This window comes from Canis lupus, chromosome 1 (assembly GCF_003254725.2).
Source record: "Canis lupus dingo isolate Sandy chromosome 1, ASM325472v2, whole genome shotgun sequence".
In the NCBI taxonomy this organism is placed as follows: Eukaryota; Metazoa; Chordata; class Mammalia; order Carnivora; family Canidae; genus Canis; species Canis lupus.
Genome location: NC_064243.1, coordinates 117,989,249 through 118,008,056, shown reverse-complemented (window position 1 = coordinate 118,008,056; position 18,808 = coordinate 117,989,249). Strand labels below are relative to the sequence as shown.

General features: G+C 40.5%; 2 protein-coding genes across 10 annotated transcripts in view; both read left to right on the top strand.

Annotated features, from left to right (window-relative positions):
* PDCD2L (programmed cell death 2 like) overlaps positions 1-1,170 on the top strand; it is a 30,756-nt gene extending 29,586 nt beyond the window's left edge. For all 5 annotated transcript variants that reach the window (XR_003127116.3, XR_003127117.3, XM_049095665.1 and 2 more), the window contains one exon: positions 992-1,170. Coding sequence is in view for 2 of the 5 variants with exons in the window: in XM_049095665.1 (XP_048951622.1) it covers positions 992-1,122 (131 nt within the window). In the remaining 3 variants the exon portion in view is untranslated. The remainder of the gene's footprint in view (positions 1-991) is intronic.
* Positions 1,171-5,265: 4,095 nt separating this feature from the next.
* The window catches only part of UBA2 (ubiquitin like modifier activating enzyme 2), a 40,104-nt gene continuing 26,561 nt past the window's right edge, over positions 5,266-18,808 (top strand). The window contains exons 1-6 of one of the 5 annotated variants that reach the window (XM_025425173.3): positions 5,266-5,493; positions 7,691-7,774; positions 8,911-8,981; positions 10,310-10,374; positions 11,980-12,080; positions 13,793-13,914. In XM_025425173.3, coding sequence (XP_025280958.1) covers positions 5,356-5,493; positions 7,691-7,774; positions 8,911-8,981; positions 10,310-10,374; positions 11,980-12,080; positions 13,793-13,914 — 581 coding nt within the window. In that variant the 5' untranslated portion in view covers positions 5,266-5,355. Of the gene's footprint in view, positions 5,494-5,762; positions 6,038-7,690; positions 7,775-8,910; positions 8,982-10,309; positions 10,375-11,979; positions 12,081-13,792; positions 13,915-18,808 lie in introns of those variants that run through there. The other 4 variants (XM_035706445.2, XM_025425175.3, XM_035706451.2 and 1 more) reach the window with 4 other exon arrangements.

The following is an 18,808-nucleotide window of genomic DNA, read 5'->3' as shown; positions in this document are numbered from 1 at the left end:
TTCATTCATTTAAAGTGTATTTGTTTAATTTCTCTACCCAATGTGGATCACAAACTCACAATCCTGAGATCAAGAGTCATATGCTAAATTTACTGACTGAGCCAGCCAAGAGCCCCATGACATTTTTTTTAAAGGATTTTATTTATTTGAGAGAGAGCAGGGGAAGGGGCAGTGGGAGAGGGAGAGAATCTCAAGCAGATTCCACACTGAGCACGGAGCCCAATGCAGGGCTCAATCTTAGGACCCTGAGTTCATGACCTGGGCCAAGATCAAGAGATGAACACTTACCCGACTGAGAGCCATCAGGCACCCCCTCAATTTTTTTTAAGTAGGCTCCACCCCCAGCATCAAGCCCAACAGGGGGTTTGAACTCACCACCCTGAAATCAAGACCTGAGTTGATGTCAAGTCAGATGCTCAACCAACTGAGCCACCAGGCAGCCTCTGCCACCCCATGATATATTTTTAAATGATTTCCAGTATCCTAGACAGTTGTAATAAAGACTTAAAAGTATATTTTCCTGTTAATTCTGCTTTTCATCATCAGTGGTCCCCATTACTGTGGGAAAGAGTGTGACCAAAAGTTAGTGAGCACTGGTTTTGCTTTTCCTAATTATTTTTTCAGCTTATCAGGTAAAATCACTCCTGTAGCAACACGAGCTACCTTGATATTACATCATCTTTCTCCTTCCTTCTATTATCTTCTCATTGCTTAAACTCTTTGTTTTATAATGAGCACTTAAGATATGTCAGGCTCTGTTCTAAGTATCTTACCTGTGCTAGTTTATTTAATCCTCCTCACAGTAATCTTACCATGATAAAGTCATTATCACAGAGCAGTGAAGTCCCTTGGTCGGGTGGTGGAGCTGGGATTTTAACTCAGGTAGTCTTACTCCAGACTCTGGGCTCTTTCCACTAAGGAAACCTTCAAATATTGATTATATCTCCTAACACTTTCTCTGCTAGACTCCTGAATATGTTGTATCTTTCAGGTCTTTCTGTAGAATTTGGAACAATTCTAATTTACACATGTGAGAAGAGTTGCTGGCCTCAAAATCATCAGACTCCCATGGAAGAACTTTGTATTATACAAGAAGACCCAGATGAATCATTATTTAAGTAGAGCGTTTCCTTTTATTTATATAAATTAAAACAAATTTTTATGTCTGGATTTGTGTATTTTTCCTTCATTTTGACCCACAGATTATTAACTGTTTAAGTGCTGTCCTTTTTGCTGTATGGCACCTGTGCTGCGGCTACAGCAAGATTTAGAACCTTCTGGCTGTGAGCTGGGCTCTCCTCCCAGGGTCAGTTGCTTTTCTCCACAGTGACTGCTCCAAGCGTGGCTCCTCTCCAGCCCAGAGGTCAGGTGTTCCCTGCACAGGCAGCCTAGTGGGCTTTGTTAGGAGGGAGAGCAGCTGAAGAGCCAGGGGCAGCTGTCAGCCTCTTCCCACTGCGCTCTGTTGCAGTCCCTGTATGCTGATCAAATCACGCAACTCTCCCCAGTTTCTTAAGGCTCCTACCCTGTGACACTTACTGTTTAGATCCGACTGGCGTCCTCCCCACCCTCACCCTGTCCTACCTTCTTCCCCTGCAGCTTCACAGCAAAGGAGTCCTTTCTCTATTCTGATTATTATCCCTCCTTTCAGATGTTCACTTTTCCAGTCTCCTTTCTCCTTTTAGTTTTTATGTCAACTCCTCCATTCTGCTACTTTGACAGCGGTATGAAGACATGCCCACCGACTGTATACAGACTTGCTATTTGCCTGCAGAGATGAGGAAACTGGTATAAACAATTTGAATTGCTACTTCTGGCAAATAACACATTAGGTCCAGATTATCATGACGTGGGGTTCTCCTGGGCAGTGTGTGACTGGTGGGAACGCCACCTGGTCCTGCCTCCCAGGGCACCTGGAGGAAAGTGGCTGGCTGGGTTCAAACTGAACTTGCTGGCAGTGAGGCTTTCAGCACAAAGGAGAAGAGGAATAATTTTCTCTTTACCCTTCTAGGTACTTACTGAGAATCTGTAAGAAAAGACAGATTGACAGAAGAAAAAGAGAAGTATATGTATACCTCCTATATAGATGGGAGATATCCAGCAAAACCAAGTACCTTCTCAAAATGGCCCAAGCTATTACGTCACATACCACCTTCAGCTAAAGACAAAAGAGAGATGTGGGGTGCACAGACCGGTCACAAGAAGTTATCAGGCAACACATAGCAAACAAGGGTAGCATTGTTAAATATTGTCAGGGAAAGAAGATAATGAGAAAGTAAGTCCAACATGAACCCATTCAAATGTAAAACTGTGGGGGTGCCTGCCTGGCTCAGTCAGAAGAGCTCTTGAGTTCTAGCCCCACGTTGGGTATAGAGATTACTTAAATAAAACCAAAGGAATTGAATGCATGAATGAATGAATGAATGAATGAATGAATGAATGAATGAAAAACTGCATGTTTTTACTTAGGAGACATAGATCAAGAAAGGTGTGTGTGGGGGGGGGTATGCACCTGGGTGGCTCAGCCAGAAGAGTATGTGAGTCTTTATCTCATCTGGGGGTTGAGTTTGAACCCCACACAAGGTGTAGTGATTACTTAAAAAAAAAAGACAAAGGCCATCAAGAGCCCTGAGGAGTGGGATTAGGCATGGGTGGGCCTTTCGAGCTTTCACTTCCAGCACTTGCATCCTATTTGAATTTGTTAAGGCATGCAAGCATTTTACACTTTATACTCACACACACAAATCCACAAAGAAAAAGAAAAAGCCCTCAAAATTAGGTAACTGCCCAGCCTGGCCTAGGGGAAGAGAAGTGAGGCAGAGAAGCCAAGGAAAGGTGGTTCCCATTCACTGAGTGTCTAGAGGGATAAGTAAGATCAGCATCCTGGGAAGGGTCTTCTTTAGATTTAACTGCCACGATGGGGTCTTTGTAAAAGCTAACCCTGTGTAGGGAAGCAACATCGGCAGCCCACTTGGAGGGGTGCCTCCCGTGCACTTCCTGCACTCCTGCAAGGACCAGACCAACTTGGCATGTGGGTGGTGAGCCATGCAGCTGATGAGAAAGACCACAGAAGTCTAAAAGAATTTTCCTGTTTTCTCTTTACCTTTTCCAATAATTTTTTCTTACTGAATATATTTTATATATATAACATTGTGTAAGTGTACATACAGTGTGCAATGTGTTAACTTCATACATTTACGTATTGTGAGATTGCTGTTGTAGCAATATTTAGCATGTTAAAAAAACAAAGTTCAACTGAGTGTAAAGATCTAACTGGCTTTAGTCAATGATTCATGAGTCTGACAGCATCCCATCTAGCAAGTAGAAAGTTCTGAGTTGTTCAAAATAGACGTGTTGATAAGCAGAAGGATGGTGGGACAGGAAGTTACCTAACCTTCCTATGAGGGTCTTATCAGCCAGATGAAATCACTAGTGCTGATGGGGAATTTCCAGTCTGATTGGTTTAAAATTCCACTCCTAGGAAAGGCCAAAATTGCAATTAGGTTAGGTATTATCTCTTGGTTTGCTCGTTTGGGGCTTAGCACAAGTGACTCCATTTTTAGCCTTTTCTTTTTTACAGGTACCTCTATCACATTACATAATTATCTTTCTCTTTAGTATTTGGGATAATTTTTTTTTTTTAATTTTAGAAGTAACATTTTCTTTGAGGAGCATGAGCATCTGGAAATACAAAAAAGCCTACAGAAGAAATAAAATTATCCACAATTCAACCACACACAGATACAGAAAAATGTTAACTGACTTTCTAACTGCTTTTTAATATATTTTTGTTTTTACAAAATTTAATCATATAAAGTTTTGTATCTTTTAACATTATATTGCATTATGTTGTGATGATTTTTGAATATTTCCAAATTACTTTTATTTAAAAAAAAAAAAAAAAAGACAAGCCCAAAATTGGGTTGGTTAGGCTAAGTCTCACATCACCAAGCAGACTTAATTACAGTTTCAGGCTCTCCCAGAAATGGAATCTTAAACCAGTCAATCAGGAATCGCCTGATCAGGGACGCCTGGCTGCCTCAGTCAGAAGATTGCGTGACTCTTGGTCTCAGGGTTGTTGAGTTTGAGCCCCACATTGTGTGTAGAGATTACGTAAATAAATATATATTTAAAAATTTTGGGGATTCCTGGGTGGCGCAGTGGTTTGGTGCCTGCCTTTGGCCCAGGGTGTGATCCTGGAGACCCGGGATCGAATCCCACGTCGGGCTCCCAGTGCATGGAGCCTGCTTCTCCCTCTGCCTGTGTCTCTGTCTCTCTCTCTCTGTGTGTGACTATCACAAATAAATAAAAAAATATTTTAAAAAATTTTAAAAGTTAGGTAATTACCTGATAGAAGGAAAGTAACCTTGCAGTAACAGACCCCATACTTGTAGGACTTCCTTGCTCCTTCCCCCTTGCAGCCATGAAAGTTTTTGTACCGCTCCTCAGAGCTCTTTTCTGTCTCCTAGATTGAATGGTGCTCAATTGGAATCGAGGTTTGCTCCAATAAACACATTTAAAAAATATGCCTCAGTTTATATTTTAACACCCTCTAGGAAAGCTTTGCTTTAGAATCCTTATCTATGGGCAACCTGGGTGGCTCAGTGGTATGGTGCTGCCTTCAGCCCGGGGCATGATCCTGGAGACCCGGGATCGAGTCCCACCTCCGGCTCCCTGCATGGAGCCTGCTTCTCCTTCTGCCTGTGTACACTCTCATGGATAAATAAATAAAAATCTTAAAAAAAAAAAAAATCCTCACCTATAGCTACGGGAGTGCTTGTTTTCCTATCCTTTGACCACACGGAATGCCACACTTTTTCTTTTGCTGGATTCACAGGTGAAAAGGACTTAAGCACGGTTTTACAATTCTTTGATTACACATTGTAATGTTTATTGGTCATATGCATTTCCTTTGCGAGTGCCTGTTCACATCCCTGGCCTGTATTCGTTGTGGGGGGGGGGGGGTGACATCTGCTCTCTTGTTAATTTGCAAGAACTCTTTACATACAGCGGCATCTATTTTCAAACGCGCACGGAAGCCTCGGCTGGGAGTGCAAACCCCCCAGGCTCACAAAGCCGGCCGCTGGGGTTCCCAAAGCCGGAAGCGGCTCCTGGCGCGTCGGCGACCACCACCACCAGGCCGGGGTCCGACGCGGCCGCGAGCGGGGCTTCGCGCAGAGCCCATCCTGCACGCGGCCGGGGCTCCCCGCGCGGCCCGGGCGTCGCCCGCTCGGCGCCAACGGCGGCCGCAGCGCGCAGGAACGGAAGTCGGGCCGCCCTTCCCCCACCTGCTTCCGGCCGCCGCTCAGTTCTCGCGCCTCCGCCTCCGCCTCCGCCGCGGCTCGTGGTCGTCCCGCCATGGCACTGTCGCGGGGGCTGCCCCGGGAGCTGGCCGAGGCCGTGGCCGGGGGCCGGGTGCTGGTGGTGGGCGCGGGCGGCATCGGCTGCGAGCTCCTCAAGAACCTCGTGCTCACCGGCTTCTCTCACATCGACCTGGTGAGGGCCCGGCGTGCGCGCGGGCTGAATGGCGGGCGGGCCTGCGGGGGGCCGGGGCGCGGGGGGCGGGCGGCGGGCGGCGGGGCGGCGGCGGGCCTGCAGGCCCCGGGGTCGTGGCCGCCCGCGGGGCCGCGCGGGACGCCGGGAGGCCGCGGGCCGGGGTCCTCCGGGCGCCCCCTCCCCCTCCCCCTCCCCCCGGGGGCAGCGGCGGCGCTGGGCTGGGGGAGCGGCCTCGCTGCCCGGCTCCCGCGGGAGGCGACGGTGCGCGTGTCGTGGGGGTCGTGACCGTTGGTGTCGGCGGTCACGGGAGCCGCTGGCTGCTGAGCGCTCGTCCCGAGCCCCACGCAGTTCTGAGCGGTTAACTTGCCTTAACGCATCTTCTCTTCGCTGCCCCCGTAAGGTTGCAAACGCCATTTTCATCCCCCACCCCCCCGCCGCTTTTTAAAAAAAAAAAGAAGAAGAAGAAAAGTGAGCTCTAGGAGCATTTTTTTTTTTTTTTAGTAACTTAGTGGCAGGACTGTTTTGGGACCGGCGCTCCTCTGCTGTGGGTATAATCCGCGTGACTGTCCCTGTTATCTCCGTAGATAGCCCTAAACATCCCCCCAAGACGTTGGTGAGGATTGTGACTCTTGGCACTCCTGTCCAGCGACTGTAATCTTAAATACTATTAAATGTAAACTTTTTTTTTTTTTTTTTTTTAAGAAATTGGAGGTGTTAACGAGGAGGCTGGATGTGAGTTTAAGTCGTCTTGAAGGTGTAGTGGAAATACGGAATGGGGAAAAAAATAGAAGTGGCAGACTGAACTAAGAAATGATTTGGGGAGGGGGAGCCCCGGCTGGAGAATTTACACATTTTTCCTTTGGCTGTTAGAAGGGTAGCCTGCCTTCCCATCCGGTTCTGGACCTCAGATCCAGATGGGATTTGTGCCCTGAGCTGGTAACTGCTGCTACACGTTTAAAAAGAACCGTTTTGTAATAGGACAGTAGAGTGGGCGCCTGAAAAAGAAACGCTGATTTCTTTTTTTTTTTTTTTTAATTTGATTTAATTTTTGTAATAAACGTGGAAAGTGCAGGTAGAAAATGTTTAGGTGGTTATATAATGATTTTTTTTTTTTTTTCAGAAATTATAACCTAAACTGTTAAAATGTTTCATGATAAGAACGTTTTGGTTACTCTATATAAGTGTGGAGTGGAATGAAGTCTTTAGTCGTTTTCTTCCATTATGTTTGTTTATTTATTCATGAGAGAGAGAGGCAGAGACACAGGCAGAGGGAGAAGCAGGCTCCATGCAGGGAGCCCAATATGGGATTTGATCCCAGGTCTCCAGGATCAGGCCCTGGGCGGAAGGGAGGCGCTCAACCGCTGAGCCACCCACGAATCCCCCGTTATGTTTATTTTTAAGTAGCAGTTAGTAATAGTTAAAAGGTGACACTACTTCTTTAACCTTGTGTAGACATTTTCTTTCGCAGCCCTTAGGTAATGATTATAATAAATGGAGTTGTGTGTGAATGAAGACTTGAACTAAAGCAGCAAAAATTCAGTAAATCTGCCAAGTATCATTTAAGATAAACAAGTCAGATTAATATATTGGGTTTGATAGTAATTAATTAGATTGATAGATAAATGAGTTATATATTTATTTTCAATAGACACATAATTTTATGCCATGTAAGGAATTTCCAAACATACTTGCCAGGATGATTAAACAAACAAACAAAAAAATGCATCCTTTCTAAAATATTTCTGAGAAAAATGTCTCTGAAATTAAATCCTGACTTTTTTTTATTTATTTTTATTTTTTTAAGATTTTATTTATTTATTCATGAGAAACACAGAGGCAGAGACACAGTCAGAGGGAAAAATAGGCTCCATGCAGGGAGCCCGACGTGGGACTCGATCCCAGCACCCGGGATCAAGCCCTGGGCCGAAGACGGCGCTAAACCGCAGAGCCACCTGGGCTGCTGTCGACTTTTTTTTTTTAAAGTCCCGCGTCCTTTTTTTTTTTTTTTTTTTCTTTTTTTATGTGTTAAATTATTTTTATCAGTTTGACAATTTTAGTATTGCTGGTTGAAAGTGAAAAGCATTTTCTCTGCTGATGTGACAAAGAGCAAGAGTTTGGGTTATGAATGCTGAAGATAGTGGTATTGCTCAAACATACTAGAAAATTTGTGATTTATCTGGAGTTTATGCACTTGTAGATTGATCTGGATACTATCGATGTCAGCAACCTCAACAGGCAATTTTTGTTTCAAAAGAAACATGTTGGAAGATCAAAGGCCCAGGTAACTTTATTTTTCTTATACTTTTTGTCTTTATTCATTAATATTTGTGCACTTCGGTGTATCTTCTCTTTATGGTATCAAGTTAATTGGGACTCTTCAGTAGGAGGGAGAATTGGGGGAAGCTGCCTCTTTTTACTTCAGAGATTGTGAAGAGTAAAAAGGTGTGGAATAAAGTACTAAAGACTACATCCTCCTGTTGTAGGGTGTTGAGGAAATAGATGTGCTCTACCTGCTCCTGTAAATGGTATTCCCTTCATATTTAGATTTCTCATTGTTTGCTTAGGGTGAGCTTTGTTCCAGTGTTTCCTAGAGGTTGACTGCTCCTGTATTTGGGGGCAAGAGAAGCGACAGCCTCTGCTCCTGTCTCTTGTAGAAAAAGCCTTCCCTGAGGTTCTAGCCACCTTGGCTTTTCCTTAGTGCCTTGAATGTTCCATCTTGAATCAGGGTCTTAAAAAACATATTTTTACTTTGCTTTTCTCCCAACCCTTTTGGCAAACTCCCACTCTGTTCTCTTTTTTGGTTTCCAAAATTTGGCTTCCTTCTCTAGAGATACACTCCAAATAAACCTTCTAGACTAAGTCAGACCTTCCTCTTATACAATTTCTACTTTTTTTTTTTTTTTAAGATATTTTTATTTATTTAAGTAATCTCTACACAACGTGGGGCCGGAACTCAAAACCCCGAGATCAAGAGTAGCCCGCTCTGCGGACTGAGCCAGCCAGGCGCCCTACAGCTTCTCCTTTTTCTCTGTATCATTTATCATAGTTCATAGTTCTGTTTATCTACACTAATTAACGTTACTTTGGTTTACTAAGTGCTTCATACAGATGCTGGCACAAAGAAGATAGTAAATGTTTTTGAATGAATAAATGACACTTATTTACTGCATTTTATATTCTTGTTGATGCTTGCTCTTCATGTAGATGTGTATAAGGGAAGGAGCCAGCTCTCCTTTTATTTTATAAATATATATCATATTTTAATCATTGAAATTCACATTTTTACATTTCTTTAGTTTTTAATATAAATAAGATATGTAAGTAGGTGAAACAGTTTGTCATCCATAAATAAACTTGAAATACAGAGAATTGTAGCAATTGAGTAAATTAGTAATTTAGTGTTGTTTGTTTTTCCAGGTTGCCAAAGAAAGTGTACTGCAGTTTTACCCGAAAGCTAATATCATAGCCTATCATGACAGCATCATGAAGTATGTTCTAATTATTATGTTGCAAAACTGTTGTTTTGTGAATTAAACTTTGAAAGTATAAGGTATTTTTGTTAACTTGATCCAGGAGTTTGAAGTCCTTCTGCTTTTAAAAATGATTTTTCTATCCTAATTATAGAGAACAAACTGCTGGTTATCAGGGGAGGTGGATGGGGATGGATTAAATAAGTGATGGGGATTAAGGAGGGCACTGTGATGAGCACCAAGTGTTGTGTTGTATGTAAGTGTTGAGTCACTAAATAATATACTGTATGTTAACTAATTGGGATTTAAATAAAAACATGAATTATTTTTCTAGATAAAATGTCATAGCCTGTACCCACATAATAAGTAGAGTTTTTATAAATAGTTTATATAACGGATTTAAATGAGTTAGAGACAAAATATTTTAATATTTTAAATAAGTTACTGAAACACAGGGCCTTATGTTTTTGTTTTAAATAAAGATACACTAGACTATGAAAAATCCTTATATGTGATAATTCAGACTTCTAAATATATCGCTCTCATTCTGATTGATTGCATCTGTGGTCTTTTTCAGTTTAAACGATTCTTTCCCAAAATAATTTGTTTGGACTATGACGTCTGTAGTATAACACTAGAAATTGTGATGGGGGCCATATATAAATACGCTCTGATCTCAGTAAAGATAGAGTAAATACATAATTTTGGAAGTGTTGGGACAAAGGAACCCTGGGTCTGAATTGTCCTTTATAGTTGTTGTCTAGCTTACAAGTAAGTGGTATTAAAAATAATAACTTCTTGTTTGAGGTCTGCAATTAGAGTCTTTTACTTTCTCAGGAAATTTGTATCTCCAGTTTCTCTTTTATTCTCTGGATGTTTGCTCTGCAAACCTTCCTGTAGCTCTGTAACCCCTTTGCCTTGTGTTGCTTTCCCAGTGCTGCTAAAAGCAGGGACCCTAGAGGCCTGAACCCTGCCTGATCCTAACCATGTGAGGTGAAGTCAGAGGCCAGGCAGATCCTGGGAATGTGTTCTTTATATGTTCCCAGGCTGCCTGGCGAAGGCCTGGTGGGACTGGTGAAGTCATGCCATCTTTCTGCCAGTTTAAGATCCTGCTCTTAGGCCCTAGATTGCTGGCCAGAAAGGATGCCTAGTCACAGGGAGTAAGGGGAAATTATTTCTTTGAAGTCTCCTATGGTGTTTGGAAAAAGTCCAACCTATTATACCCCTAGTATCAATTATTTTTGCACTGTTATTTTAATATGCTTTTTAGGATACTGTATTCTGTGAAGATCAGGTGTAAGGCCAGTTGTTTTAGTGACATTGTTTTGTTTTGTTTTATTTTGTAGCCCTGACTATAATGTGGAATTTTTTCGACAATTTATATTGGTTATGAATGCTTTAGATAACAGAGGTGAGATTATTTTAATACATTTAATTTCTAAGTATTTCCCTTCCTCCAAAACAAGGCTGTTTCCACTTGTAGCGTTTAAAGTATTTCCTAATGAGTTTCATGTAGAGGGAAGTAAGGTTAGCTTTAAAGTTTACCAGTTGATTGTAATTTTAACTAGAACTGGTTTCAGGCAGAAATTTAGCTATCATTTACTCTGCTTGTTCTACCAAAAGGTGTGAATATAGAAGTTGTTAAAATCACTAAAGAGGGTGACTACATATGGTATGTGGGTGTGTGCTTGTTTCAGAGTATCCCATCACTTAAGCAGTGTGACTTCCTTCATTTACATGGCGATCTAAGAAATATCAGTGCCTACATCTCATCTCAAAACCAGTTAAGTCAGTCTCTGAATGGGGCCTGAACATCTTTTTTTCCCAAGATTCCCACATAATTCTAAAGTACAATCAGGGCTGTAAAACCACTGTTTTGAGATTGAGGCAACAGGATGTCAAAGTTCTTGTAGATGCCATGGATCTTGAATTATTTTAGGTACAGCTGGTGTGCCAGGATAACAGACTGGATTCTGTTTAGACGTACACATTATTAGACCATTTAAGCTTTTCACAAATTAGTGGGTGATGTTTCTTAAAATCAAGTGTTTTATAGCCAGGCATTGTTCTGCATGGGAAACATCTGTGGAGTGATTTGTAACAATTTTGAGCCAGAAATACCAAAGAATAAACACAAAGTAGCATGAGGAAGGGTCTGTTAGCTTTTTTTTTTTTTTTTTTTTTTAAGTTTTGTTTATTTACTTGAGAGAGTAAGTGAGTGGGAGCAGTGGCAGAGAGAATCTCAAGCTGACCCTGAGCAAGGAGAACCCTGAGCGTGGAGCTGACACACAGGCCAGATACCAAGACCCTGAGATTGTGACCTGAGCCAAAACCAAGAGTGTGGTACTCAACTGACTGAGCCACCCACACCTCCCAGAATGACTTTTAACTAGATTCCTTTTTATTCCCCTTGGCCTTAAACTGCCTTAATAGTTCCAAGTTGATGTTCTATATTCTCCATTCACTTCTATATGTTACCTACGAATTTTTTTAGAATAATAGTAAGAACTCAGAACACACTGAAACAATGCTTTAGCTAAGATTAATAGAGTAGGCACAGCAATAGAAGAAAAAGGCGACACTTTGGGATTTAAAAATTATTTATAGGGGTACTTTCCAGTGGAGTAAATTTGTGCTATAAATTATGTTTGAAATTTTGCTAGTGAATGTCTCTTAAATGTAGCAGTTTTATTTACTCTGGTCATAGCTATAAGAAAATTGCATTGAAATAAAAAAAAAACAATAGTTCGGGTAAATGTTAGCCTAACTAAAGGTAATTATTTTTTTTTTCCCCCGTAAATTACTGCTAACTAGGGACGCCTGGGTGGCTCAGCGATTGTTTGCCTTTGGTTCAGGGCGTGATCCCAGAGTCCCGGGATCGGGTCCCGCATTGGGCTCCCTGTGAGGAGCCTGCTTCTCTGCCTGCCTGTGTCTGCGTCTGTCTCTCTGACTTTCATGAGTAAATAAATAAACTCTTTAAAAACAAAAACACTGCTAACTAGTATTTTTCTTCCAGCTGCTCGCAACCATGTTAATAGGATGTGCCTGGCAGCTGATGTTCCTCTTATTGAGAGTGGAACTGCTGGTTACCTTGGGCAAGTAACTACCATCAAAAAGGTAAAGTAAGTTTTTTTTACTTCCCAAATAATTTTTTTGGACCTTAAGGGGGAGGGAAGAAGTAAACTTTGAATTTATATGATATGGGCTGGTCAGCATCCAAGAAACAGGGATTTTTGTGCTGTGATAAAACATAGATACTATAAAAGTAATGAAAAGAATATAGGGCAGGGATTTTTTAGCTTGGTGCTATTTTGCTTCTGTAGCTTATATATTAAAGTTATTAGACTGGTAAGCTTAATAAAATTACGTTTACAAATTCTTTGTAGCTATGAGACTGCATGTCATGCTGTAGTTGACATGATAAAACAGTCTTCTGCAAAATTACTTTTTATCTGAAGTCTGGACTCAGTAGATCTTTGAAGAGTACTTTGAAAATTTTTGGTGTATTTCTGAAATATTTCAAACAGAGAATAATAGAGCAAATGAATACTTGTAGACTTACAATGGAGTTTTACAAAATTCAACGTTGTCCTCTTTTTCCTCTTAGTTCTTTTAGGAAATTAAACATAGTTACATATGAGGAATAATTTTGCAGGTTTTGAAACCAAAACTTGGATTACATTCCTTAAAATTTGCTGCTTTTGTCCTTACTTGGCAATTTACCCATATTGAAAATTGTGGCTCTGTTTCTTTCCTTTTAGCTGGTAAATACCACTATTAGAAGCTTATTTAGTATCCTTTTACAAAGACTATTGTAAATATCAGTGTGTATTAAATTTACTTAAATCACTAGAGTCCTTCAGAGTCTGTTCATAAGTTCAGCAGTAGTTCTCTTTTCCACTGTGATTTGACGGATGGCTGCTTGTCGTATGGCTGCTGCCCCTAAGAAAGTTACTGTGAAAGATACTAGAAATGGTACTATGGAGAAAGTCCTGGATTTGCTGCTATATTTCCAGGTTTTGGTTCTTTAACCAGTATTAGAAAGACATTGCTCATTAACATGATCCTAAGGTACTAGTATGTATTAAGACTGAGATTGAGAATTGCTGAAATGAGGAATATTCATTTATGGTTTTGAAAAATTGTCTTAGGTGCCATAGACTTGTTCCAAAGATTCCTTACATTGCAAATTAAAATGTAACCCTAGCTCAACAAAATGAAGATTTTATTTGGTGGTAATCTAGGATTTTTCTGTATACATAGGTGGTTCTTGAAATGAATAATTATTTTTAGCTTTCTTAATTTTTAGGAGATTATAAGGTAAGGCTATGAATAATATTTAAATAACTGAGGTTCACACCTTTGAGAGAGAATTGGTTAGAAAGCTGTTATTTGTAAAAAAAAAAAAAAAGAAAGCTGTTATTTGTCTTTTAGTAGTTTTTCTTTTGTTTAGTGTGATTAAGGGAAACTTCATATTGATATTCAGGTGCAGTTGGGTTTTTTTTGTTTGTTTTTTGGGTTTTTTTTTTTTTTTTTTTTGGTTTTTTTTTTGGTTTTTTTTTAGCTTGTGAGTGGTGCTTACTGGACCAGGAGTCAGGAATCCTGGCTTAGATTTAGCTGTGACTGTGATTCATTCAATTCACATTTCTTACAGTTTCTCCTCTGTAAAGGAAGGATTTTGGAGTCACTGATATTTTAAAATACGCTTTAAAATAGTATAAATATAAAATCCAGTTAGAGTAGATGAATGAATGTTTATTATATTACTTTATAATGTTGAGAAACCACCAGTGTGGGATAAATGACTTTCTCATATCCTGACTTTGCAGGGTGTAACTGAGTGTTATGAATGTCATCCCAAACCTACCCAGAGAACTTTTCCTGGCTGTACAATTCGTAACACACCATCAGAACCTATTCATTGCATCGTTTGGGCAAAGTATTTGTTCAAGTAAGAGTCTATTTCTGGGCATATTTTCAGTATTGTCGATGGGAAATGGGGTCATTTTTATTTAAATATTTTGGAGAGATTGTACTTAGGAGGAATATTCTTTTAAATATGGCAAAGAGACACTTCAGTAGCCTTCTTTTGATATCTCTTGCGCTAAATTCAGCCAACATTGTATCCATGCCTGTTAACATACCATAGACTATTTAGGAAGCCTGATATTGGAGACAGGCATGTAACTAAAGGAATACAAATTTGTGTATTTGGAATTATAAAAACAGCAGCAACTTATTGGTTAAAAAAAGATCACAGGGGAGTGCCTGGGTGGCTCAGTCAGTTAAGCATCTACCTTTAGCTTGGGGCGTGTCCCAGGGCCCTGTTAGTGGGGAGCCTGCTTCTCTCTCTCTCTCTCTCTCCCTCCCCCCCCCCGACCCTCCACCCCCACTTCCTTGTGCTCTCTCTTTCAAATAAGTAAAATCTTTTTTTTTTTAAGCGGGATTGTGGAAATTAAAAATATTTTGTAGGGATCCCTGGGTGGCGCAGCGGTTTGGCGCCTGCCTTTGGCCCAGGGTGCGATCCTGGAGACCCGGGATCGAATCCCACGTCGGGCTCCTGGTGCATGGAGCCTGCTTCTCCCTCTGCCTGTGTCTCTGCCTCTCTCTCTCTCTCTCTCTCTCTCTCTCTCTCTCTCTGTGTGTGTGTGTGTGACTATCATAAATAAAGAAAAAAAAATAAAAAAAATATTTTGTAATGATAATGAAAATAATACGTGTGAAACTTGGATGCATTGAATATGGCAGTTGATAGAAAAGTTCTAGGCATATACACATAAAGAAAGATGAACCTTAATGAGCTAAGGACCCAACTTATATTGGAAAAAGGATAAACTCCAAGGAAATTAGTGGGAAGGAGGTAATTGAGATAAGGGGGAAAAATACTTCTTTGAGTTCAGTCATAGAAAGGAGAGAAATAACTAAATGAGGAATATAATCTCAGGACAGATTTACGTAATAGTAAAGAACAAAAGGATGATAATAAAAAGACCATGCTGGTATACAGAAATTTTTAATGATCTGGATAAATTCATTTAAAAACAAGCACAGTGAGGAGGGACAGAGGGAGAAAATCTCAAGCAGACTCCATGCTGAGCATGGAGCCCAGTAAGGGGGTCAGTCTCACTACTTGTGAAATTACCATCTGGACCAAAACTGAGAGTCAGATCCTTAACTGACTGCTTGCTACTCAGGCACTCTTGGATAAATTCACTGTGAAAAAAACTGACTCAAAGAAATAGAAAGCCTGAATAGTACTATGCCTTAGGGGAATTTAACCAGTGTTTTAAATTCTGAGTGATGCACCAAACTTACATAAATTTGCTGGTGATCTCCACTGAACTTGAAAGTACTATATCAAAATAATGTTAAGTAAACTGTCCCATAGACATTTTTTTTAAATGAATATTAGTTTACATTTACAGGACTGTCATGTCTTTGATAACAAAACCATATAAGGTCATTATGGAATAACAGAATTTTAAGACTTTTTTTTTTTAAGCTTTATTTGTTTTAGAGTGTACACATTCTTGTAAGAGTGTGGGGAGGGCCTCAAGGGGGAGAGAGAGAGAAGCAGATTCCCTGCAGAGCTCAGAGCCTGACATAGGGCTCAGTCTCATGACTCTAACTAAGATCACGACCCTGAGACAAAATCAAGAGTTAGATGCTGAACTGACTTAGCCACCCAGATACCCTCAAGACATTCTTATTTATAAATGTAGATGCAAAAGTCTTGTACAAAATAGCATACAAATCTAGAATTTTGTAAAACAAAAGGTGTGCCATGACCAGGTTGTATTTATTCCAAGAATATAAGCACAGTTTAATAAAGGCCGTTCACTTCATTAAGAAATTAAAGAGGGGGCAGCCCGGGTGGCTCAGCGGTTTAGCACTGCCGTCAGCCCAGGGCTGGATCCTGGAGACCCAGGATCAAGTCCCACATCTAGGCTCCCTGCATGGAGCCTGCTTCTCCCTCTGCCTATGTCTCTGCCTCTCTCTCTCTCTCTCTCTGTCTCTCATGAATGAATACAAATATTTAAAAAAAGAGGGAGAGAAACTATATAATCGAGATGTAGAAAAAGCATCTGACAAAATTTAGCAAACATCATTTCATGACAAATTCTTAGTGAATTAAAATTTTATCAACCTGGTAAAAGATATCTTTACAAACCTACAACCAACACTGATTTCCTTATTCTTCTTTTTTTTCTTTTTTTCACTGATTTCCTTATTGATTGAGGTATAATGTATATGCACTCAGAAAAGTACACATATAATGTATAACAGTGAAATTTCACAAAAAACATACTTACAAACTTTAAGTGGTAAACTTTTTCTTTTTAACAGATTTTACTTTTTAGATATTTAAGATTTTCAGCAAAATTGAGGAGGTACAGAGTTCCCCCATTGTTTCTTGTGTTAGAATGATACATACATAGTAATTAATGAACCACTATTGATCCTTTTTTATTAACTGAAGTCCATGGTTTATTCAGAGATCTTTCGTTTTTACCTAGTGTCCCTTTTTTGTTCCAGGGTACCACATTACCATTAGTTGGGTCAGGTCTCTTTAGGCCTTAGGCATCCTTTGGCTGTGATAGTTTTTCAGACTTTCCTCCTTTTTGATGACCTGATAATTTTGAGGAGTGCTAGTCAGGTATTTTGTAAGATGCTTTACTATGGGAAATTTTTTTGTGTGTCTTAACACTGTCATGAGCTATTGGAAGGGAAATCATACAGATAGGTAAATTGCCATTTTCATGACATCATATGAAGAGTAAATATATTATTGAAGTATTGATGTGGTTTATAACTTAATGTTGGCCTTGATCATTTAACTAAGGTAGTGTTTGCCAGGCTTCTCCACTGTAAAGTTAACTCTGCTCCCCCCCCCCCCTTTTTTTTTAAGATTTTATTTATCCATGAGAGACACAGAGAGAGGCAGAGACAGGCAGAGGGAGAAGCAGGCTCCATACAGGGAGCCCAACGCAGGACTTGATCCTGGGTCTCCAGGATCACACCCTGGGCTGAAGGCAGGGCTAAACTGCTGAGCCACCTGGGCTGCCCTGCTCCCCTTTCTATATTGTATCGTACACTTCGGAAGGAAGTCATTGTGTGCATCTCACACCTAAGGAATGGGAGCTGTGTTCTGTTTCCTTGAGAGCATAGTGTCTACATAGAGTTCTTCTGCCTGGAAAATTTTTCTCACCTATTTATTGATTTATTCATCATTTATATCAGTATGCACATTAAATATATTTTTCAGGTTAAATCCAGTAGTATGTTTGTTGCTCAGCTTTGGCTACTGGGAATTCTTTATTTTGGGTCTGTGCTCTTAGACATACTGCCATCAATGTGGGGGAGGATGTTTAGGGAGTAATACCTTGCTTTCTGGTACTAGATGTTCCAGGCTCATCATGTTATTTCCTGCTGTAGAATCAGACCTTTCTCCAAGGAGCCTTGGTTCCTTTTATTAAAGAATGGCTTTAGAAATCAAGATTTGAATGTTTGGCATGCATTGGTGTCATTTCTTTTAGGCTCTTTTAACTAATAGAGCAAAGAATATGTTTTATACTAATCTGTATATGTGTACAAATTTATAAACATTTCAGTATCCATCCTTATCTATATTAAGCTAAATGTGAATTCATACTAGTGTCTCCAGCTCTACTCCATTAGTACATGGATCCTTCTAGCCTCCTCCCTGTGCTTATCTGTATAGTCCCACTCCAACAGGCAGAAACTTCCACTGTTTGCCATCCATATACTTAATATAAGCATTCTTTTTAATTTTTTTTTAAGATTTTCTTTATCCATGAGAGATACAGAGAGAGGGGCAGAGGGAGAAGCTCCCTGTGGGGAGCCCTATGCAGGACTGGATCCCAGGACCCTGGGATCACGACCTGAGCCAAAGGCAGATGCTCAACCACTGAACCACGAAGGGGCCCCTAAGTTATTTTTTTTTAAAGATTTTTTTTCATTTGAGGGAGTGCATGCATGAGTTGGAGGGAGAGGGAGAAGCAGACCCCCACTGAACCTAAGGACTTGATCCCAGGACCTTGAGATGAGGACCCCAGCTGAAGGCAGACACCCAACCAACAGAGCCACCTACACACCTTGATACAAGCATTATTTTTAAATCAACTCTGAAATCATAGCGTGAAGGAGATTGCTGCTTCGATTTGGTGTTGTAATGAAGTTCCTAGCCAGCACAATAAGACAAAATTCAGGAGTAAGAGTTGAGAAAGAAGAAACAAAACTTGTTTGCATATAGTTTGAAAAGCTCCAAAGAATCTATAGACAAATTATTAGAAATAATGAGTTGGCCAACTAATAATTTAGTTGGCCATGTTGCTGAACTCAATCCCAAGACCCCAGGATCACCCCCTGGGCCAAAGGCAGGCGCTAAACCGCTGAGCCACCCAGGCATCCTAATGTGAAATTTTAATATAAGCTAAAAGTAACTTACAGTATGTTACTGGTACAGAAATAGAAACACAGCCCTAGGGACAATGCAGAGCTCTTGGCCAGGGGTGCATTAAGAGATACCAGATGAAAGAAGGGATTGAATAAAAGGTAGGACAATTTATTATCAATGTAGAAAAAAAATTATCCAAATAGTATATAAAAATTAAGTCTAGATAGATTTTTTTAAAGGTTTTATTTATTTATTCATGAGAGACAGAGAGGCAAAGATACAGGCAGAGGGAGAAGCAGGCTCCATGCAGGGAGCCCAATGTGGGACTCAATCCTGGGTCTCCAGGATCACGACCTGGGCTGACGGCAGTGCTAAACTGCTGACCCACCCAGGCTGCCCTAGATAGATTATTTAGATGTCAAAGGAA